We start from the raw sequence: 22,927 nt of genomic DNA on the forward strand, positions 1-22,927 counted from the left end.
TGCTCGCAGCCAAACATTCCTGTCCCTCAATCCGCTTTTCTCCGGTTTCAAAACATTGCACAAAACCAACTCCGACGCTTTGAACCCGAAAAACCAATCGCACAAGAGCTCGATGAGTATCAGCCAGGATCAAGAGGTGGCGGCAACAGCAGTAGAGGTGCCTCGACTGGGTTGGCCCGCATTCACTCTTGCAGCGTTTTGCGATGCCAACTTCCTCTTCTGCTTCTCAGCCCATTCACGACTGGCTTGTCGTCCTCGCTCTGCAGCATCAGCCCGAGCCTTACGAGCCGCTTCCTCTTTCTCCCTTCTCTCATTCTCCAATCTCTCAATTTCAGCCTTGTTCCGCCCAAAGACTTCCTTGCCCTTGGCTTTCTGCTGCACCGCTTCATCCTTTGACACATTCAATTTTTGTCCAGCCGATAATTGTACCGATGACACTCGGACCTTGGAAGTGGTAGGTTTCGCAATAACACTGGTTGTTCTCCGAACGCCCGAATTGGCTCTCGTAGTGTCCGTCTTTGGCTTCTCAATCATAGACACCGGACGTGGCTTGCGCGCAAGCACTTTTGGAGGCTCAATATTTTCCTTGTTATTTTCCTTGTTGACTCCCCCAGCATAAATACTCAACCTCGCCTGGCTCGATTTGTTTTCCCGGGGTTTCACACTTGGTTCAGATATTTTCATAGGCACAGGTCGTGCCTTGAAATTCTTCTTTGCTTGCTCGGCTTCTGCCTCCTGTTTCAACCGCTCCTCTCGTTGAGCCTTTAGTTTCGCGGAGATAACCTCTCCGGGAAGAGAGAAGGTGGGTTTCGTAGGAGCCTTGGACGACTTTGTGGGAACAAACCCTGGCTTACTGGTGGAAAGCGATGCACTAGGGACTCTCTTCTTGGTTGTATTAGGCTGGGTCTTGGCTGGTGAGTTCGAGAACGAGAGTGATGGTGGTTGAGGCAAGACGACTTCTTTGACCTTGGAACCATCGATAATGGACTTCTTCTGTTGTTTTGCAACTGCAAACGTGGTAGGAGCTTTTGATGTCGGTCTGTTGGTTGGGGCAACAAGACTAGTAGGACGAGGACGAGGAGTAGCTCTTGTGTTAGTTGATCCCTGGATTTTTGCAGGCGTTCGTTCCGACTTTCTCAACGTGTTAGGTGCTCGGGCAACAGGCTCAAGTTTTGCCCGTGCTGGGTTCTTCTTGGCCGACTTGACAGGGGAGTTGATATTGATACCATCCAGACTTGGTAGACCTTGGGAGATCCGTTCAATCGCATCTTCCAACGCATCAATAGCTTCAACCGAGTCTTCAATACGTGGAGTTCGGGATATGTTTTGCTCATTGTATGAATCGGGAGATTTGCTTCCATCCGAGTAGGATTGCATTTTGGATGGGGATCGGGTCTTGATCTTGGCAATGAATGAGTCTTCGACTGTGTCTATAACTGATGTCGTGGAAGAAGGCTCAGGTACGTGAATAGCTGGGTTGAATTTGGGTGTTTTGGGTGCGCCACTGATGAGCTGAGACTTCAGGGGGGTAGTTGCTTGGAGTGATGAGGCGGCTGGTGGTGGTGTATCAAGTGGTTCGGTGTAGGATCGTTCTAGGTTGCTTTCTGTCTGAAGCACTGGGTCATTCGTGATGTCGCTCTCAGTTGTCAAGGAGGGATTGTTGGGTTCAGAAAGTTGTGGTTTTTCTTCCACGATGGGGGCGGCGTTGTTCTCAGTGGTTTTCTGGTCCTCAGCGACAGGTTCAGTCTTTTCCTTCTGTTGCTTTCCCTTTCTCTTGCTCTTAGCTTTCTTTACAGGCGCGACGTTATCATCTGTAAAGACATCGTCGGAGGTAGATTGATTTTCCAGGGTGATGTCTGCAAGTGCCGCACGACTTTCCGTCGAGAGATCCTGGTTCGTGTTCAGGGATGTTTCGGGACCTTGCACTTGCAGGGTTGGAATTTCGGGGTCGGCATCAGAATCCTCGTGGATGAAATGCTGAAGAACGTCAAGGTCATCCTGGCCCTGATCTTGGGCTTGAGCCTTCAAAGCAGCTCTTGTAATACGCGGCATGGTGTTGGGAATACGAAACTGATCAATAGAGGTTGGAGTCTGAAGCGTTGTGTATCATTTGAGATCCTGTTCCACCTTGAAGGTGGGAATGTGACAGCGCGTATGTGTGTCTGTTTATGGGCAGTCGCGCCCGGCAACCGTTACGCGATTTCCCCAAATCCTCGGGTGTCATCTAGAGCCACCAAACCCAATGCCGCACTAGTCCACTACTAGTGAAACACTGTATCCATAATGGGATCTCACTTTGGGAGCTTCCAGGTGTTTTCCGATGAGTTCTAGAATATCTGGAGGTACGTGCCTGTAATTGAGCTGGAAACTTGAAGTTACACTTCTTCGATTCTACCAAATGGCACGTGAGGGAGTTGACGCATCACAAGGTGCTCTGACTTCGTCATGGGGCAGGGATCATTAGGCATCAATGTCACGTGATGCCTTCCGATTCTACATACAGTGATAGCCTCAGAAACATTCGAATAGGACACACAAATTATCCAAGAACCATTGTTTGGTATTCAGAAATAAAGATATCGACTTCTTCCTGCACACCTAATCGTGTTTACAACAGCCACAACAAGTACCATCTCACGGCTCCTACCATCTCGGTGCCACAATCATGGGTTCCGCGAGGCTGAACGTAATTGCTACCGCACTTGTTCTGCTTCAAATTGTGAACATTTGCTCTGCTTCCCCTTTGCCCCTAGTAACTCTTGAACAAGAGACTCCATCACAGGGCTTTTGGGCATGGCTAGCCGAAACACTAGAAAGACCGTGTATGTCGTCTCAACGGCTGACAGCCGTAGTGCCTGGAGGAAGCTCGTCCTTTTGACAAATCTACAGGCACACTGTATCCCATCCTCGCCTGGGCTATCACTTTTACTCTGATATCCTGGTTTCTTTTGTCGCTGGGGTTCGGGCCTGCGGGAGTTGTTGCAGGTAAGCAAATCACCCACGCACCTTCAATGCATCACGCATTTATTGTCCAATTTGCACCTAACCACTATTGGAAACTTCAGGCTCTATGGCCGCTGCTTTTCAGGGGTGGATGTATGGAGGCTTCACACCTGCAGCTGGAATTTTTGCTAGTTTGACAAGTTTGGGCATGCTCGGTCTTGCCGTGCCAGTGGTCGCCTTGCCATCCGCCGTCCTTGCAACCCTCGTTGCGTGGTTGACGTGGAGTCTTCGAGGATGTCCAATAGATGGTTTTGCAATTTGACCTGAGAGGATGAATCGTACCTCCATTGTGATATGATAAGCGAATCGACGGCAGAATTATTGTCGGGCTACTAAGTACATGATATTGCAACGTGGAGAAGCGCGCTCAGTGGTGACATGGACAGCGAGTACTACAAATACTGTCATTCCACATGGTCTCCATCGTACACTACAGCAGAAGGATGCTACCTTCAGGAATGGTAGGGTCAATTTAATCTCATGCGAAGGCGAGGCCTTGAATTATATCGGCCAAACGTGCCAACGCGGTGTATCAGCGATGGAATTCCTGTTGATCATTTCTGTAAAGAATTCCCTGTCATCTCAGGACCCTGAAACACTAACTGATACCGAGGCGCACTTGGCTGAGCGGGAGATCGCTATGATCATTCAGCCCATTAAATCATCGGGCTGCTCTCGCTCTGCTCCCAGACATCCATTCCGCTTGTTGAATTTCCGCTTGAGCAATCAAACTCCTCAAGTCGCCAATCATCGAAGGAGGTAAGGGTTCTCTTATGCCTCGTAATGTATGCGTCTGGGTTTGAATTCGACAGCACCGCTGGGCACACTCCGGCCATAAGTGATAGACGGACCTGCAGTATTTACATTGAGCCATACCCATCACCCAAGTCAAAGATCTGTATTGTGGTGTTTCATGGTCGAAGTCTGGGTCTGCATCTGATACCGTGAGCAAGTGACCATTAGAGTCGGACAGAAAGTCCTAACAATCTTCGATAGTATGGTCTAGAGAGGCACAGTAGCCGCAACGGTTCAGCAGAGACATTATGAGGCGATTTCACTCCCTATCTGCTGAGAACGAGACCTTACCGCCGCACGCCTAGGGGGCTTTCCAGGTCAGAATTATACTGTGGTTTGGCAAGGCCCAGAAATCTTTCATCGCCTCCGGTCCCGCTTCAATACTCGACCTTTTGATGAGTCGGAATGCCATAGACTGCGCTCTATGCATCCATTTCAGTTTGGGATTTGTAAGCCTCGGGAAATGCATTAATGCCAATACGTTACGTATGGAACTATAAGATAAGTGCGCCCCTTAAAATTCTCGATGTCTGAAAAGATTGCAGTACCCACAGCTTACAGCAGCAATCAGAAGCATCCAAATTACTAACTCGCATGTTACCGTCCTCAACATTATGTCTCGCGAACAACTCTTCCGCCCTCTAAAGCTAGGAAATGTCGAGCTCAACCATCGCATTGTCATGGCACCACTGACACGCTTCCGTGCGGATGATGAACACGTTCCCATATCAGACGTGAGAGATTACTACGCTCAGCGGGCTTCAACGCCAGGCACTCTGATTATCGCCGAGGCCACCCTGGTCAGTCCACGGGCCTCTGGAATAGCCAATGTGCCAGGGATCTGGAGTCCTGAGCACATAAATGCTTGGAAAACCGTTACCAAAGCCGTCCATGCTAAGAAGTGTTTCATTTTCCTTCAGTTATGGGCTCTCGGAAAACGGTCTGACCCCGAACTTCTCAAACACGCAGAAGGTGGCCCCTATCCACTTGTCAGTGCGAGTGCAGTACCTCTTCCGAACCAAGCGCCTCTCCCCAATGCGCAATTAGGGGAAGCCACTCTGTCCCCGATTCCTCATGCCTTGTCTGTCGATGAAATACAGCTATTCATTGATGATTACGCTTCTGCAGCAAAGAACGCCATTGCTGCTGGATTCGACGGGGTTGAAATCCACGGCGCAAACGGATACCTTGTCGACCAGTTTTTGCAAGAAGCAAGCAATTGCCGAACAGATAGGTATGGTGGTGGTATTGAGAACCGCTCCCGTTTCGGGCTTGAAGTCACCAAAGCTATCATCGCCGCAGTCGGTAACGACAGCAAGAAGGTCGCAATGCGCTTGTCGCCATGGTCAGAATTCACTGGCGGGGCGACCGACGCAGTTGACCCCATACCGCAGTTCTCCTACATAATATCCGAGTTAAAGAAGCTCGACCTCGCCTACCTGCACCTCGTCGAGAGCAGGTACGCCGGGGATGCGGCAACGGCAGCGTACGATGCTCTGACGAGACGCAACGACCCATTCATTGAGATCTGGGGATCGCAGGCCCCGATCATCCTCGCCGGCGGATTCACGCCCGCGACGGCAAAGATTGTCACCGAGGAGCTTCACCGAGACCGCGACTTGTGTGTGGCATTTGGACGGTATTACATCAGCACTCCGGACCTGCCGTACAGGATCTGTCAGGGCATCTCGCCGAACCCCTATGACCGTGCAACATTTTATACCAAGATGAGCTCCGTCGGGTATACGGACTATTCCTACAGTCCACAGTACTTGGCCGCTGCTCCCGAGAAGACGGTGGCCTCGTCAGCTTAGCGGATTAGTTCGAAGAACGCGAGAATGGGGCCATGTGGTATTGAGGCTGGCGGACATTTCCACGCTCTCGTCCGAAGTGGAACACCTTGACTCCGATCGAAATCGGGAAACAATAGCGCTTACCCTATTAGATTCATTCGTGGAAAGCAACAATCATGACGTTCAACTTAGTACCTAGGTAGTCATTACACTCAAAAGATCTGTCATGTCAACCAAGACTGAAACCCCGCCGCTCCTGTATCTATGGTGCCTAAGAGTCTATGACTACTTTGTAGTCCGTCCAATTTGGCCATCGAAGCATCGAATAACGTTGAAAAATGCTCCGCGGAGTGGATAACGTTTGCGCAACTCCCCTAGCGCGACAAGCGCCCACAAGGCGAAGTCCGTCGCCCAACACCCTAACCGGACCCACCTGTTCCCTCCGTCATGAGCGCACGCAGTAGGCAGTACAACGTCCTAGGGTGACAAAGTAGCTTATGAAGACAATTGATAGGATATGGCTTAGTCAAGTATGCTTTAGACATGCTACTCATCCGGCAGACCATTTTCCTGTTTTTTCCGGGGAGTGATAGTTCTTCAACGCTGCGAGATCTTATGAATTCGAGATGGAAGCCCGGCAAAGTCAGGAAAAGTATCAATATACTAGTCAGGACAATCAGGTATCGTGATGTCTGTGAATAATGGACAATTGATTTGTAATTATGATGCACAGTGGCACGCATGGCCGATAAATGCTAAAGCCCATGGTACTTGCATGACTCAGGATTTTGGAATTGGTTGTGAAATGGGTCCAATTGGTCTGTATCACATCGATCCTGAGGATCTGAAGTGTCACTGCATAAGGGTTGATACCAGAGCCAGACAAACAGTGAAGCATAGTAATCCTAGATCTTGCATAGAAAAGTTGCCCGTGCAGATGCATAGTGCGATGAAGGCTCTTCCCCTCGAGGCCTGCAAACTTCGTCCCAGTGGCCCAGGCTCAGCATTTGCAGCCCAACATGCAGATACCACAGCAGTCTGACCGAGGCATGATTCTTCGTCCTCGACCTCTTCGAGATTCGCTTATGCCTGCTGGATCTCATTCGAGGAAGCTTTGGGCTCTGCTTTGGGATCAGAGCTTTCATCGACCACAGCATGTTTGCCAGCGAGCTCTAGCTCCTCAATGACATGCACCGGAACAACCACACCTTCTTCCCCAGTCAAGTATTGGGTTTCACTAATGTGATATGTGGCGAGGTAGAGAAACACCAGCACGCCGGTGGCATAGAAGGCGAAGATCACGCCCGACTCTTTGAGATAGGGCACAGCGATTGAATCGAGTCCGAAGCATATTGCTTCACCGGCGGCGAGGAATCCACGATACACACCCTGAGTAATTGACCACCGTTAGATTCACCGGAAAATAAGTGCTGTCAGGCTGGGTGTAGGCATTTCACTTACCGCATAGTTTGCAGCTTTCGTTGGGGAATTTGTCATACAGCTCAGGAAGTAAAGTATGATGCATTGCATCAAAATACTCGCAATCCAGTTGAGACAGAAGAGGATGAAAGTGGGCGCAAAGTTGCCGTCAGTCCAATCCATTGGACTGGGCGGACTCATACGGTTGTAGTGACGAGTGCGAACGATTTCCCATATCCAGGCAGTCAACAGTGGTACACTTACTGCCGCGAGACCTAGGAGGGCTCTTGTACGACGGGTCCACGCCTTGTGATCCAAGATCTTCTGAAGCCCATAGCCCGTAGGAATTTGAAGTGCGACCGCGCAGAAGGACAGAAGAGTTCTTGTCCTCAAGTTGTTGTGATAGGCATTGACAGACCCAGTGTAGACCAAGAAGCACTCCGATGGCAGGAAAGCGGGGATCATGAGCATGAGTTTCCAGTCCTTGAAGATTTCAATGTTGGCCTTCAATTCTTCAAGGTAGCCTCGTGCTTGTACCGTGGCAACCTGAGTACCATCATCTCGGATCACTCGCGAAGCTGGTCGTAAAGTCAGGGCAAGAAGGCAACCAAATCCCATCATGGCAATGATAATGATATACACCGCCACGGGTACGCCAGCAGCATCTCGAGAATTGCGATTGATGAGTAGGGCGATGAAATCTCCAACGGCACAACCTGCTGCCTGTAGGTTAATCGAAATGGCTATGAAGGACCCTCGCTCTTCTTCCTCAGAGTAAGACATTGCAATTGAACCCATTACAACAAAAATGAGGCCGGCAGAAATCTTTGTAAATGTTAGCGGAAGATAAAAGCCATGTATTTATCGTTAAAGGAGAGTGCTTACTCCAATAGCAACACCACCAAGTATGGGAAACCAATCATTGCTCGTCTTGTCAAAGTACCAGAGACCTGCCACATACATAGCATATCCGATGATACCAAGGATCGTTGTAATCACAGGACCAATGGTGTTCAATACACTGCCCCCAAATGCGGATGAGATAGCAAAGACAGCGCAGAGTGTAGCATTGACTACCTGCACAGTTTGGAACGAGTTGGGATGTCCACCACCAGCTCCAAGGAGATTGAGAGCCTGGTAGAGACCGGCGGTCAGACCAATTATGGTACCCATGATGAAACTATACAAAAAAGTCAGATGTTGGATGTGATTCTCATTCTCAGGAGCTGACGGTTGAAGCTCACTTTTGCCACCATGGCGAGCTCAGGCGAAAGGCTGGAATGCCTAGAATCTCGAAAGCCATGACCGAAGATATGTTTTTCGATGAGCTAACTATAGAGTGAAATGGTGACGGTTGAATTAGAAGAGGCAGAAAGAAGAATAGTCAGCTGCAGGAGTATATGACCATTTATATCGTTTCGCTGAGAATGCAGTCGTGATAGATTTCCTAGATTGAGAAGTCTAGAACGACCCCACAACTATCTAGCCCACATCAAGTACAGAATATGGGGAGATGATAAGCTTTTCGTCTAGGTGAGTATTGCGGACTCCTGGAAACGTCTAGACTGATTAGCCTTCGCATTTTCGCGTCTCTAACGGCCAGACCTGCGCTCAACCCCGCGGGCTTGTTGATTCGGTAGCATCAAGATATCTGGTATCGATCTAGGTCCTCACCAGGCCTCGGGTAGGTCAATGTCGAAAACGCTGAAAGCCGTCACATTGTGGCTTTAGGTCTCGGGAAACATTGGCTGTAAGGACTTCTCAGAGTGTCAAACCTTGTTCTGAGAAGAAGATCACTTAGCCAACATTGCGGAGTAAATTGAAACCGCCTTGTGGTAAGCTTCGATATTGCAAATGACAAGGGGATGCACACATGTAGTGTCTCTTTTCGATCATTGATTGCATGGACATCCAAACATGCATGAAGCTTTGTGCGTTGAATCTCGTTTCGCTACTTGCCAGAGGCCAAGAGAAACGTCCATGAATCAGCAGATAAGAATTGTAACTCGCAGAGTTTTTGATTCCAGTCATGTTAGTAAAGATGATCCAGAGCGTATATCAAGTCTCTACTTCAAGAAACGCTGCAAGTATTTCTTCTGTGTCGATTCCATCAAAGTCCCAGAGAAGATCAGAGCCCATGTCGAAATCATAGGGGCCGGGTATCATAGAAGATGCTTGGTCCTGCACCAAGTTTGAGAGTGCACAATCATTGTTTGGTGCTGCTATAACTTCAGGAACTTGTAGATCAAGGTGGTCGAAAGGCGGGTTGACACTTCCAGACACTGGATTTCCCGATGGTGCCTCATAAAGCTCTGGTGTTCCGGAAGGAATATAGGTTTGAGCAGAAGATTCTGTCTCTTTTGGCAATGGCGAAAAGAGCGAAAATTGATTCAGCTGTAATTTCAGGGCTGTGATTTCGACATGTTCCACTGAGTCTGACTTTGACCATAAGTGCAGTGCATCAATGACAGCACGCGATAAAGCTTCAATAGCGGAGGCATGGACAGCTATGTTTGGCCATCGACGCGATATTTTCTTGAGGAGCGCGGGCGCTGTCTGAACATATCTGCACAAAATGGGGATGTCTTCACCATCTAAAGTGATATGAGCATCACGCTGAGAGCCCATCTCCGTTAGCACAGTCCCAAGAAGGCAGATTACCGCCTCAATAAGATAGTATCCAGCATGCCAGATGTTGAACAATTTTCCCATGCGCTCAATAATGCCAAGTTCTTTCAGTACAGCAATTGACGCCTGCAATGCCTTTTTGCGCATTTCCTTGGTTGGCTGAGGACAGCAGGGTGATGGCCGGTTGAGCCTCAAGACCTGACACTGAAATAATAATTCGTGAAATTCAATCTTCTCTCCAAGGTTGATACTCTGCCGTGTCGTCTGATACCATTCATCTAGTCGTTGTTGCAACTGAGTGAACCACTCGATAAACGAATGATCTCTTGGTATGTCATCAAAGTGGATGTTTGGATAATACATTCCTCGAGTAACATCAGACTCAAGCTCTCTTAATAGGCAGAACTGGCGACTTGTGGCTGACTGTGAGTCTGTCTCTGAGAACTGGCTCTGTTTAGCCTTTGCCCGTCTTACCAAGCAACACTTACCTGTCCTATGGATACACTTTTCGGCCATACGAAGGGTCGACACTGAACAGTGTGCACTGCACTAGCCAGCTCATCAGCAACTGCAGTAAGGAGCAGTGGAACGGCACGCGATCATACCAGTCAATGTTGTAGGAATTCCAGAAAAGCCTCTTCCGATTCCTCAACGTACCGGCGTCGAGATTGTCTTGCACCGAGCTCGGCAAAGCGTGCTGCAACCCAAGCTGAAGGCACAATCTTGTTGCTGCCGCAGCACATTTACTGCAATCAGCATGTTTAGGATTCGTGAAAGCGTAATGGGTAAGTAGCTGTAAAGCTTGCAATCTTTCCCATGGGTCAAACGGTCCAGCTTGTCCAAGCGCATCCACAGCGGTTGACCAAAATCCATATGAAGCCGAAGTTGCCCGCCGTTCGTCGGTGTACATGAGCGTTTGCATCTGCTCGATCGTCAGCAGACCACTAGGTATTTGGGAAGTCGAGATCTCAGACACTAATTGCTAAAGTGATGTGCACGCAGAAGATATCGAATGCTGAAGGCTCTGTATTGTTATAAACTCTGTCGGATGCATTGAACAAGTCCATTTCCTCAATGGCTGGATATAAAGGACGGTAGATCTCGCAATAGTGTTTCAACATCGTGTCAACGGCATGGCGAGGAATGGATGAAAGCTTGTTAGTCGTCGCAGAAATCTCATTATTTTGAGTCAGCGCACGAGAATCGATTGCCGGGCTGCTAAGATATGGCTCAGGAGAGCCAGAAAGAAAAAACTTCGATGTCAGGGGAAGCAGCGGTTCTTGGTTGCGGAAATTGCGATGCGGCATTACAATCGCGGCTGCCAACCGTGTGGAAAGCTGTTCTGTAGCCTCAATTGCTACATCAAGATCGGTTTTCGTCTGGCTCTGAATCGCAGCCAACTCGGTCTCCAGGCGTGCGACTTCTTGTTCGAGATGTGAAATGGTACTTCGAGGCCTCTCAACTCCCTGGATGGAATCAAAGCCTAAACATGTTGCTCCAGCGGAGGAACAAGCGCCGCATGTCGGGTACCGGAAGTCACACTAGGCAAACATGCTCAGCAGTGCTCTTCCTTGGTTACATGCGCGCGGTCAAAAGATTCTTACCCGAATTTTGCGTTTCCGACAACGCGTACAGGCTTTGCTGTGCCTATGCTTCCTCTGGGTATTTTGCCCATCTAAACTCATGATTGACAGATATTGATGGCTTGCGACGGCTTAAAACGATGATACAGCGCATAAAGCAGGTGTTAGTATTAGAAAGGGATGTTGGCAACAGCGAGCTGTTGCGAGTGGCATGCTAGGACTGTGAAATTTTCCAGATTGTCGGTAGTTGAGAAACACGTTAATAACCTGCAGTTGGGGAGACTTGGATGGACGTTATCTTGATCCCCACCTAGTTAACTTAGCTGGTTACTTACGTGGTCAGTCAAAGGTCGAACCCTCAAGAGTCAAGAGTGATCAACGCCCAGACGGATGGGCGGGGAAGGCCTTTCTCAGGTTTCTTATCATTGCCCGTTCTCCACGCCCCAGGCTCGCCCATGCCGCTGAGGAGTTCCGCCCAATGTCTCCCTATCATCCACCAAAGATCTCTCGGCCAAAGCACTTGAATTGCATCTTCTATCAAGTACCGCTATTACTCGAGAACGAAGAATATAGTTGCTCTGTACGGTTTGGTTTTAGAGGGTAAGCAAAGGCTTCTTAGATCTTAGTTATCACTGAGCGCTTGGCTGAGCACCAGTGATCACCCAAGGGCGCTCTTTGGGCAAACAAACCGGGTGCCGAATCGGATCCAAGCGATTCGCTTTGATACTTATCTCTCCATCAGGCATATATTTCGGACGGGCCTTAGGGGGACCTGATAGAGTTCCTGCCCTTATGTTATGTCCTCATTGCTCTGCTTACTTTGGCCGGTAGTGTAGTAGGGTGTCGGTGCATCATAGGGCAAGGAAATGAGCAGTTAAGCAGGCTGTGGTCCCTGAGCAGTGTCGGGATTAGTCAGTGCGATATCAACCATGGTGTTTGCTTGACGCCCCAGGGCTTCACCATGATGCGGTTACAGCTGACGGCAATGACCTCGAATGATCTCTTTAACCTCCATTCCGACGCAGGTGAGTAGTGCACATCGACTTTTCGCCCCCCTGTGGCCGACATTCTTTGTCCTTAGCTCTAAGACTGGAGACGGCAACGCACGACGAGGTGATATCGAACAGGTCTTGTCCTACATCTTGTCCACTCAACTGGGCAAGGGGTTATCAGAGAGGGCGATACCAATGATCGCTGGACCAACGATGAGGTCAGCTTGAAACTCCTAACCGGAGCCGGCTTCTCTGACACCTATGTCGAGCTCGTCAACAGAGGCGTGCATCCTGGTGCTGGGCCGACTGCCAACCCGTGCGATGTACCAGCGGCGTCCAACTCCTGCGAGGTCGTGGATAAAGTTCTATGGGTTCACGACGGCGTGCCAATTGTGCCCTTAGGACTTGGATGCTGACTTGAGATATAGCTATCGCTCCTCGAGCTCCGTCAGCTTGTCTGCAACCAGTTGGACCTACGACTCGGCTTTTTTCGTCCAGCCTGACAGAAATCCGCACTCTGATCACAACCCGGTCCTGGTCGGGTTTGTTTGATCTACCGCATGATCCTGATCCCCAGTTGCTGCATCATTTGAAGTTATGATGGAGAATTTGGACATGCTTCGAATGGAGTACAAGATATTTGTGCTCAAGGACGGACGTGAATGTGGAGTTTTTCTTCTGGTACTCAACGTAGTACGGAATATACTCCACAAGTTGTCTCAGCACCTGTAAGTACATCAAATTCTGAAATACGGAGGTTTGCCTCAAATTGTGTAATGATAGAGTTCCCAATTGTTACTAATGAAAGCGAGTCAAATATAAGCCTAAATTAACCTAGCATCGCCTAAATATCCAGGTCCTTCACAGGCTTACAGGCCCCAAGTATGCTTCGTATCCCGTAAGCTTAGTGGTGACGGGAAAGGGCTAGATAGGGCTTGTCCCTAAATTACAGTGATAGTACCTATTATTCACCTCACCACGTGCACCCCTCCGTGCTTCAGATTCAACACCGTTACACGGTAGTGTAATTAGAATAGTTATAGGTGGATGTGCGGAGTATATACTGGACCACAAAATTAGCGATGTGAGATGGACAAATCGTCGCCCTCTTGCCTGGAACGTGTGTCTTCTTTCTTCTAGCTTCTTCTCCCCAATCAGCAACACCAATTTCACACGCAAACTTTAATGATACCTTACGCTCTTGAGATTTGTATTACCGAAGCGAAGTAAGCATTCCTAAAGCATGCTGAATCTGTTTGCTACCGGGAGGTGGCCGTTTATCAGGAAGTTGTTTCTACGCATCGCCAGCAGTGGATTCCTTCGCTTCTGCTCACCTCCGAGATGAGGCTGCTTAGGGAATGATGCCAGGGCCTTCCAACGTATATGTGGCCGGGTTCGCCATTCGACGAGTACCTGACCTCTACGCCCCCTTTGTTCCAGTCAAACTCAACTCTGTCGACGAGTCCGCAAGAGATCGAAAATGAAGTCCGTCCTGGTCACGTCAGCCCTATTTGCTGTTGCAACTGCAAGGACCACTGGAACATTTGGCGACGCTTCCCAGGATTGGAGTTGGTCGCATCCCTATCCTGGTTCCGGTCCTGGTTCTGGCCTCCCGGACACTCCAAGTCCGAGCAACACCGCATTCGGACCCCTCGAACACCTTGGTGCGAATAGCCCTTGGTTTGAAGGTTCGTGCCTTGACGACTGCTCTCGAAGCCGTATTCCGAGACAGTAATTGACATTTTAGGTCCAAATGTCTTCGGCATATCAGCGACAATTCCGGATAAGTGCAAGGTCGACCAAGCAGTTTATATCACTCGTCATGGAAGTCGATACCCAGATCCGGGTGCATACAATGGCTGGGTGACTCTGTACAACAAGGTAGCCTTGCTCCATGACTACAGGGAAGATAGACTGACCGTGGGATAAGATCCAAAATGCATCATTCCAGGCGACAGGGTCTCTTGCGTTTCTCCGTGACTGGAAGCCTGTCCTCGACAATCCCGATCTTGAACTCGCTCAGGTCTCGCCTGGTGGTTACGATGAGCTGTGAGTTTGTCGCGTACTCTGATGGACGGCTTCTGACAAAAGGCTCAGTTATCACTACGGTGTTGAGATGAGAACTCGATACCCCGGCTTCTACCAATACGGCGCACCTTTCCGTGTATGGGCCAACGATTATCCACGGACCATTGATAGTGCCAGGTGGGCTTGGGATTAAACGTGCTTGATTCTCATTTAACGAGACTGTAGACTATTTGCTCGCGGCTACATCGGCCCCAACTCAACCTCACTCGGAACTGTCTACGCAATCAATGCAAAAGCTGCCTCCGCGGTGGGAAACTCCCTGGCCACGTCAGATTCGTGTCCCACATTCGCAGACAATTCCGGCTCAGGCTACGCGGACGCCTATGACAACGTTTATCTCCCTCCGATCGTGACCCGCCTCAACGCGTTGCTCAAGGGAAACCTGAACCTCACGACCAGCGATGTCAGCAATTTCCCTTATCTGTGTGGGTTTGAGAGCCAGATCCTGCGCCGTATCAGTCCTTTCTGCGCCGTGTTCACCGAGCAGGAGACGCTTCAATACGAGTACCGCCAGGATCTGCGCTACTGGTACGGCACGGGACCTGGGGCGTATAAAAACGCGTCTGTTCAACTTCCATTGCTTCAGGGGGTGGTCGATCTGCTTTCCTCCGGACCAAAGACATCGGTCGCAGGGTCTACAAATGGCAACAACAAACTGGGTCCGCTGACTGTGGCCTTTACCCATGACAATCAGATCAACGAGTTGGCTTCTATACTCGGCATATTTGACCAGCAGAAAGCCTTGTCATCAATGTCGAGAGATAGCAATCGGGTAAGTGTCACTCTCTCCTGGGGAGAGCAAACCTCAAATCAGGAACCCGAATTGACTCAAATACTGATTGCTCGCCCATCCAGATCTACGTCAGTAGCCGGATCAACCCTATGCGCGGCACGGTGGCTTTCGAACGTCTGAACTGCTCTAACAATCTCTACGTGCGCATCCGCCTGAATGATGCAGTCTATCGTAAGTAGCCAAGCGCCTCCAAATGCAATTCAGTACACTCGTCCCCAACCGCGCAAGCCTAACGAAGGAAACTAAATCTTCCTGTATGCTAATATTCTCATCTCGCTTTTGTACAGCGGTCCCAGCATGCAAATCAGGACCCGGCTCATCCTGTCCGCTGCAGCAGTACAGGGACCAGATCGTCGCGGGCAAATGGGCTCAATTCGGCTCCTTCTCGTCGGTGTGTCGTGTACCGAGTCAGAATGTTACCACCGCGGAGGACGGAGGCGTCAACTTCTTCACGAATCTGGCGTCGAGCGCGATTAGGAGCGTAGTGCCTTGATTTGGGAGGGGTTGCCTGGGTAAAAGAGCATTGTAAAGGGCCCAATTAAGTGCTTTAAGCACATTGAAAAGGGGGCAATGGATTAGGTCCCCCAGCATCTCAAACGGGTCCTCTCGTCTAAAAGTCGAACGGAAGTTATTGTTGAGAGTGAAGAAGAAAGAGGGAGGGCTAAAGTGCACAGGAAACAGCAGGTGGGCAGAGCGGCAAGCGGCATATCGAAGAAGCGAAAGACGGTGATTTCCACGCAACCCTTTAATAAATCTCATAATCTTAATGAATTTTGCTATCCGGCTACGGCAAGATGCACGACGACCGCCTGCGTCGCCTTCTACCGTAGGTTTACTGCCAGAGAGCTCATCTCGGACATCAGCTTGTAGAGGGCAATCCTTCGGCTTTCAACCACTTCGCCAGGCTCGCTTCAAATGCCTTCGGTTCATCTGATGGTGGACTATGCCCTGAGTGCTCGAATATTTCCAGCTTCGCTCGAGGAATCGCACGAGCAATCTCTTCACTGCTGGACACTGGTGTCACATAGTCATGTCGCCCGACGACTACATATGTTGGGGCCTGATAAACAAGCAAATTAGTTATGCGTCCTTGATACCTTGATATTGCACCATAATCCATACCTTGATTGATTGGAGCTTATCTCGCACATCGAACTGGGGCATATTAACACCGAACGCATAGTTTTGCGTTGCAGAGTGATACTTCACAGTTCCCATGAATTCTGTCGACTCTGGGATGTCCTGAATATCAGCCGTATGTGGCGGCGCATAGAATGGGAGCAGCTCCATGATTGAGTCTTCGAAATCTTGGTCGTTACGTAGATTTCCAGACCACAGGCGCACTTGACGTTCAGTATCAACTTTCACTTTGTCCGATGTCAGGATATTCGCCAGCGCATTCATTGGGCCAAATTTTCCGTTTGCCCAAGCCCCCCGTAGAATGAGTCCGTCCAGCCTGTCTCCATGGCGAACGGCATAGTCGAGTGCAAGGAAAGCTCCGTAAGATGCACCGGCCAAAACGAACTTTTCTGCGCCGTAAAACTTCCTTGAGTTGGCATTAGCTATGGACTTGACAGGTATCATTCCACACACCTGAGAGTTTCGATATCCTTGATCCATCGGTCATGACTAAATGGTCCGATATGATCGGAAGTGCCGCTCCCGCGACCATCATACACTAGTACCCGATAGACCTTCGACAGAAAAGTGTAAGAAGCCGCGGGCTCAAGATGGGTGGATAGACCAGGTGCGCCATGAAGAGAGATGAGCAAAGGCTTCGAGCTGGAGCCATTGCCGTCTCCAAGAATCTTCACATGCAATTTGGCTCCATCGTCCATCATCACCGACGACGTGGTGGGGACTAAGGCATTATCCGTCGACATGATGATTATTTTTCGATAATTGACAGGGTGTGAGCTCTCAGCTTTGTGGCTGCCGTTGCTTTATCAGCCTACCGTTTGACCAGGAAATGCAAGTTTATAGTGGCTTCTTATGTGTCTGAACATTGATGACAATGGCGACACATGCGTATGTTCAAGCTCCTGGCCGCAGGGCTTGAGAGCATTCCAAAGCAAATCCGAATATTGATAATTGCTCAAGCACCACCTAGGGCAGACATCATACGATCTCTTGCGTTCAGTGTCTGCTAGATTCAATACTCTTAGTCAGGCACATACACAATCTCAGAGTTATGCACCATCACCGACAGAAAAGATGTTGGCTCACACAAGCATCGAGTTTGACCCTGAATTAGATCTCCAAGGATATTGGAGAAGGGCAACCACGGGTTTAAGCATTGATGGAGCAATCTCACTAGGGTTTGTCCGTTAGCTAATGATAGCTCTCCCCATGCGAGTGGGATGACGCCGTGCAGCCGCACAACGGGCGGCGTTCGCCTTCAGATCTTCACTTGCGCTAGATTAAATGCGAGAGCCTCGTTGGAACGAACCCCTTTTTGGTCCGCCTTGACATCACACTTTGTCACACGCTCACTGAAAACATCAGCAGCAGCAGACTTCGATTACCAGGTGGAGTACTCATTCGACGGTGGATTCTCTAACACGCATCTTCTGTCTCTCCGTCTCCATTATTGGGTGACTAGGTAGATAGTAGGTTTGAACCATTCCTGGGGTAATCACCCCTGGCACTTTACGCTTGACAACACTTGATTCTTGGGAACACTAAAAATCGATTTGATTGCGTTTTACTAGCTCAAAATGACCAGTCTACAACAGGAAGATCCTCACAAGGCCTTCCGATCATGGCTCTACCGGTACAGTGTGTCAAATCCATCAGAATAGTCCCCAGTGTGATGATTCGATCAATTCCCACGGCACCAGGAGGAACACTCCTGCAAATTGCCGGAGGACTCCCCTGTTCATCGGAAAGCCTTTTTCTTAAAGAGTCAAACGATGTCTGCGTGCCGAGCTGCAGATCATGCTCAGTCAGCTCTTGCATTCGTGCCAGTCGCTTGAGTGAATCAGCAGCAGGGTGATCAACCAATTTCGCCGGTCGACCTGGCCCGTAGAAATGGTTTGCGTGGGCCACATATCCCTTTTGAGGAAAGATCAGAAAGGTCCCCAGAGGAGAACATTCAATGTCAGCAAAAATCCCCGTCCTATCGGCAAGTAAGTAATTTATCGAGCTTGCGAGTCCAAACTTCTCGATGATGGCGATGGCCGTGTCGAAGCTGGTGGCAAACTGCAGTAGACGACGCGACATAATGTGGACTGGCATGTTGTTTGGGTTGAGAGCCCCTGATCTCAAGGCATTCATACAAAATCCAAAACCAGCACTGTTCATGCCAATCTTCCCAACAATTCCAGCCTCGCCAAGGAATCGCAAAGCGATATCAGAGTCTGCAGGCCTAATATGAAGAAATATCATACCCTTTTGCAATTCTGGGATCATGTCCCAGTTTTGTGCGAGGAACATCGTGCCGTCTTGGGCCCTTTGGCCTATCGACGTACATCCATCTGTGTAGTTGGTAAAAGCAATCTCTGTGCGGACATTGAGAGTGACAATGTCGGCCAGCGTCACGCCGTTTCCAGCCCCCTCTGCAATTCCTCTCATCTCGTCCACAATTTCAGGCCATTGTTTCCTGACGGTAGGCAGAAAGCGTGTGACGGCGCGCTCGCGAGCTACTTCCCAAGTAATTTTCGCCGTCTCTCCAAAGAAATAAGTATAGGTGGCAATGTTGTTATGAATTTCAGTCGAGGCTGCATTTCCGTGGGTGAAGCCTATCTCGTAGGGACTGCCACTGCAATGGACCGTCTTGACGGTTGGATCGTCCATGGTGATGTTGGATGTGGCAATCATGTTTGCAGTTGGAATTGGACAGTCCTAGGTATCTGGCTGCACTTGGTACTAAAGGTCTAAAACGAAAACGAACGACAAAGTAGAAATAGAAAGCAAGATAAATCTTCCATGTTAATGAGGATGCTTCACAAAAGGACAAACAAGCCCCTGCCCTACCGACGGAATAAACCGAGTTCTCCAGTAGAATCGCCGGGCAGAACCGCCACGTATGACAGTTATCCAGACACTGTGTGATGGAAGTCCCAGCAAAGTGATTGTCTCCAAGTAACTCTTGTGAGGCAGGAATGTACCTTTCAATTTTGACTCCATGTGCCGCAACCATAGTCCACGATATCGAAGAACCGAAAAAACCTCAAAGCCGGCATTTGTCATCATGGGAGATATGTATGCTTAGTGTTCACAATAATATAGTTCTGAACATGGTCAGAAAAGGATATAGAAATAACTTCGACTGATCTGGATTTCAATAAAAGAGCAAGCGGAACCAACCTAACTCTCTCTACGTCCAGATTTCTCTCCGATTCAACTATCATGAAGGCGATAGTGGTCCGTGAGGGCCAGCCAACTCTCGTCAGCGATCGCCCTGTTCCCCTTATCCGTGATGGCGACGTCCTAGTCGAGGTTGAGACAGTCGCACTCAACCCAACAGATTGGAAACACCTAGAGTACAAATTGGTGGAAGATGGATGCCTCGTAGGCTGCGATTTCGCTGGTCGCGTGGTTGAAGTTGGAAAAAGTGTCAACAAACCCCTTTCTAGGGGCGATCGCGTGGCAGGCGTCGCTCACGGTGGGAACAGTTTCATTGGAAGGCATGAGGACGGCGCATTTGCCGAGTATATCGTTGCGAAGGGTAAGGAATGTAAAACAAATAGTTGTTCCACAGACACCCGTCTTGAGAGCACTTCTCATGCTTGTGGGAGAAAATGTTAACATTTCCCAGGTGATATTTTGATCAAACTTCCCGAAAGCCTCAATTTTGAAGAAGCCGCGACATTACCACTCGGTGTAGCCACTGTCATGCAAGGTTTATATCAAAAAGGCCTGAAGATGAGTTTGCCGGTCAATCCGAGCAAGGAAAACCCCTTCGTGTTGATATATGGGGGAGCAACTGCGACTGGAGCACTAGGCATTCAGTTTGCTAAGCTGTGAGTCCTCAACCTAGTGTCATGGCAAAGTGCTAAGAGCTCAAGCAGATCAGGCTATACTGTTCTCACAACGTGTTCACCAAGAAACTCGAAATATGTTCAAGAGCTGGGAGCTGATGAGGTTTTCGATTACAATGATATCAATGCAGGCCTGAAGATCCGCGAATTCACAAAGAACAATCTTCTGCTCGTTTGGGATATCATCAGCACTGCGGCGTCAGCTCAAATCTGTGCTAATGCTCTCTCTTCGGTCTCTACTGGCTGTCGTTACTCTTCATTCTTGAGCAATCGAAGTCCAAGAGAGGATGTCGAGAGTATTGGGACTAATATGTACACTGTTTGGGGCGAATATTTTCGAGTTGGAACACTTGAGTATCCCGCCAATTCGGCAGACTTCGAGTGGGCAACAAAATTCATGGGACTGACGGAGGAGCTTCTCGCCAAAGGTCAACTAAAGCCTCATAACTATGTTATGAAGCAGAACGGACTCGCCGGGGTGTTGACGGGCTTGGATGATTTGAAGAGCAATAGAATCAGTGCTCAAAAGCTAGTCTATCGAGTTAGTGAGACACCGTGAAGATGGAGGAGTCGAGTCAAAAAAGAGGTTGAAAGGTGTAAGCTGGGGAGGGTTGTTATCACGCCAAGAAAATACATGCTATCCCCCGGTTTCGCAGCCCCAGAGGCCAGTCCCCCTCAGGCGCATTGACAACCGAGGGTTTCTTAACTTAGGGGATGTTTGTGTCCAGTGTCCAAGCCCAAGCACCTTCGCCCAAGTCTGCCCCAGAGCCCTCGCCCCTCCATCGACACTCAACATATATCAAACATCTCCAAAAGATAAGCACGGCACTCGTCTTTCACTTCACAATATCATTAACCAACTTCGCACTCGGTTCAATGGTCCCAGCCCCAAACAATAAATCTCTCAGTTTTATCAGAAAGTGCGCCAACTTTGACCCCAGTATGCCAATTAAAACGCGCAGATCTTAGTGATACCACATCATGGCTTTACGAGTTTGTAGTAGATGTCGTAAGCGAAGAACAAAGGTATTTCCTGACCATCATCGTCCTCATAAGGAAGCTAAACTTGATCAATACAGTGCGATTTACAGTTACCTGCATGTAAGAGCTGTCGGATCAATGACGTCGAGTGCACCTTCTGGGATGACTCTCTACAGCAGGAGATATCGTGTAGGTTGGTGGCCATTCCTCCCAATCATCTTTAAACTTTTTACCAACTACAGTTGGACCTCAGCCATTTATATTCCTTGAGCCAGAAGAAGCAGCGCCTCGAATCTGAAATCTCTAATATCAAGGCAAGATCTCAAGGCTCGCGGACACACTCGGGACTACGTGAACTGGCTACTGACGTCGCAGAGCAAAGCTACCATCTGACTATATTGTCCGATGGGCTTTCATCCGCCTCACCAACAGCCTACTTGGGTCCTGGAAGCCTACCGCGTCTTTTGGAGCGCCTACTGAAAAATGCCATCTACTGGCATCTTGCCAGCAATTTACCAGTACCCAAACACATGTTACAGAAAGAGCCATCCCGATCACTGGATTCCCAATCTTTGACCAGCTCACCATCATTTTATGTCACAATGGACCAACGAAAACTCGAGCTTCAGTCACTAGTACCGCCATCCACTCAGCGAGCAGTCCTCGATCACTACATGAAAGTTGTATCTGTGCAATACCCTCTGCTTACATACGAGCTAGAGTCGGCGGTGATGATGCATGAAAATCCTTTGAGATGGAGCAGTGCCAACAAAGATCACCCCGGTTCACTTGCTTTGAGTATAATGTTTGCTATCTCTTCCACACTCATTACAAGGGATCTCGACCCAACTTTGTCAAGCATCGCTCTACGCTGCGTCGGTCATGTGCAGAAGATCGCGCAGGGATTGAGATCGCAAGACACACGAATGGAAACGCTCAGATGGACATGCACCGCTCTGTGTGCACTTGCGCTCTGCGAAGCTATCAGCCCGAGATCCGGGCAGCTATGGGATCTACTGGGAAGGGCTTGTTCAACCATTGAAGACCTTCGTGAGGAGTATCAAATCCAGAATGTGGAATTGGACGACCCATTCGTGAGATTAGAGCATTCCCTGCTTAAGCTAGAGAGGTATGTTTCCACCAGTTCGGTCTGAGTTATACTAATGTCGCTTTGAAGTTGTACTGCTTTGTTTCTGCGACTCCAATCTCCCATCTGCGCAATGCGGTTGAGACCGATGGCTGATGTCCTGGCTATTTCGGGACCACTGTCAGATGATCTCGAAACCTTGTGTTATCAGCAGCACATTGTTGGCCAATTAACACGCTTTTCTTTGCAAGGAGAAGAATTCTTTGAGAGTCTTATTCCATTTCGGTTTAGAGTAGTGTCAACATCTTCACAGATAAGCATTCATTCGGCAATGCTATACCTTACTCTACATCCAATTTACACCACATCAGATGCATTTTCTTGTATCTCAGCCAATGTGCCTACCTCTAGGCTCTTTCAGATTGTCGCCCAGTCTGCAGCTACTATTATCGACCACTTCACTCATTTGAACGAAGACAAGAAGATTCTGAGTGTTTGCATGGCAGCGGCTCAAGTCCTCGAGGCTGGATTCATCTGGGCAGCATATCTGATAAGCGCAAACCAACCTGCGCAGAATGGGCCTCTCTTTGCAATGGAAAAGAGTGTTGCTCTGAGTCCAATTCTGAAAGTCTCTGCGCTTCTTGCGTCATTTGTGGCTCGTTGGGAAAGTGGTTCAGTATATACAGAGGCGTGGGAAACCTTTGTGCAACTACTCTGGAATATGATTTGACACTGTTGAAAAATGTATGAGCCACGCTTCGGCTCATACTCAGCTGTGGAGGC

At 49.1% G+C, this 22,927-nt stretch overlaps 9 protein-coding genes across 9 annotated transcripts; 4 read left to right on the top strand and 5 right to left on the bottom strand.

Annotated features, from left to right (window-relative positions):
• Nucleotides 1-129: 129 nt before the first annotated feature.
• On the bottom strand, nucleotides 130-2,052 carry LTR84_002017 (uncharacterized protein; the record flags this gene model as incomplete). Its single annotated transcript, XM_064845631.1, has 1 exon — nucleotides 130-2,052. The coding sequence occupies one exon, from the start codon at nucleotides 2,050-2,052 to the stop codon at nucleotides 130-132; it is 1,923 nt and encodes a 640-aa protein (XP_064706485.1).
• Nucleotides 2,053-4,412: 2,360 nt separating this feature from the next.
• On the top strand, nucleotides 4,413-5,612 carry LTR84_002018 (uncharacterized protein; the record flags this gene model as incomplete). Its single annotated transcript, XM_064845632.1, has 1 exon — nucleotides 4,413-5,612. One exon carries the CDS (start codon nucleotides 4,413-4,415, stop codon nucleotides 5,610-5,612), a length of 1,200 nt encoding a protein of 399 aa, XP_064706486.1.
• A 1,062-nt stretch (nucleotides 5,613-6,674) lies between these two features.
• On the bottom strand, nucleotides 6,675-8,183 carry LTR84_002019 (uncharacterized protein; the record flags this gene model as incomplete). Its single annotated transcript, XM_064845633.1, has 3 exons — nucleotides 6,675-6,980; nucleotides 7,053-7,835; nucleotides 7,896-8,183. 3 exons carry the CDS (start codon nucleotides 8,181-8,183, stop codon nucleotides 6,675-6,677), a joined length of 1,377 nt encoding a protein of 458 aa, XP_064706487.1.
• An 885-nt stretch (nucleotides 8,184-9,068) lies between these two features.
• On the bottom strand, nucleotides 9,069-10,773 carry LTR84_002020 (uncharacterized protein; the record flags this gene model as incomplete). The annotated part of the gene is made up of 2 exons (XM_064845634.1): nucleotides 9,069-10,050; nucleotides 10,769-10,773. The coding sequence occupies 2 exons, from the start codon at nucleotides 10,771-10,773 to the stop codon at nucleotides 9,069-9,071; spliced, it is 987 nt and encodes a 328-aa protein (XP_064706488.1).
• A 2,920-nt stretch (nucleotides 10,774-13,693) lies between these two features.
• Nucleotides 13,694-15,587, top strand: LTR84_002021 (uncharacterized protein; the record flags this gene model as incomplete). Its single annotated transcript, XM_064845635.1, has 7 exons — nucleotides 13,694-13,901; nucleotides 13,961-14,076; nucleotides 14,144-14,262; nucleotides 14,311-14,418; nucleotides 14,467-15,073; nucleotides 15,157-15,265; nucleotides 15,382-15,587. 7 exons carry the CDS (start codon nucleotides 13,694-13,696, stop codon nucleotides 15,585-15,587), a joined length of 1,473 nt encoding a protein of 490 aa, XP_064706489.1.
• A 366-nt stretch (nucleotides 15,588-15,953) lies between these two features.
• Nucleotides 15,954-16,977, bottom strand: LTR84_002022 (uncharacterized protein; the record flags this gene model as incomplete). Its single annotated transcript, XM_064845636.1, has 3 exons — nucleotides 15,954-16,154; nucleotides 16,217-16,640; nucleotides 16,688-16,977. 3 exons carry the CDS (start codon nucleotides 16,975-16,977, stop codon nucleotides 15,954-15,956), a joined length of 915 nt encoding a protein of 304 aa, XP_064706490.1.
• An 829-nt stretch (nucleotides 16,978-17,806) lies between these two features.
• On the bottom strand, nucleotides 17,807-18,913 carry LTR84_002023 (uncharacterized protein; the record flags this gene model as incomplete). The annotated part of the gene is made up of 1 exon (XM_064845637.1): nucleotides 17,807-18,913. The coding sequence occupies one exon, from the start codon at nucleotides 18,911-18,913 to the stop codon at nucleotides 17,807-17,809; it is 1,107 nt and encodes a 368-aa protein (XP_064706491.1).
• Nucleotides 18,914-19,444: 531 nt separating this feature from the next.
• LTR84_002024 (uncharacterized protein) lies at nucleotides 19,445-20,635 on the top strand (the record flags this gene model as incomplete). Its single annotated transcript, XM_064845638.1, has 3 exons — nucleotides 19,445-19,763; nucleotides 19,854-20,058; nucleotides 20,107-20,635. The coding sequence occupies 3 exons, from the start codon at nucleotides 19,445-19,447 to the stop codon at nucleotides 20,633-20,635; spliced, it is 1,053 nt and encodes a 350-aa protein (XP_064706492.1).
• Nucleotides 20,636-21,195: 560 nt separating this feature from the next.
• On the top strand, nucleotides 21,196-22,874 carry LTR84_002025 (uncharacterized protein; the record flags this gene model as incomplete). The annotated part of the gene is made up of 3 exons (XM_064845639.1): nucleotides 21,196-21,246; nucleotides 21,300-22,186; nucleotides 22,235-22,874. 3 exons carry the CDS (start codon nucleotides 21,196-21,198, stop codon nucleotides 22,872-22,874), a joined length of 1,578 nt encoding a protein of 525 aa, XP_064706493.1.
• Between the last annotated feature and the right edge of the window lie 53 nt (nucleotides 22,875-22,927).

This window comes from Exophiala bonariae (assembly GCF_035927105.1).
Source record: "Exophiala bonariae strain CCFEE 5792 chromosome Unknown scaffold_12, whole genome shotgun sequence".
Taxonomy (NCBI): domain Eukaryota; kingdom Fungi; phylum Ascomycota; class Eurotiomycetes; order Chaetothyriales; family Herpotrichiellaceae; genus Exophiala; species Exophiala bonariae.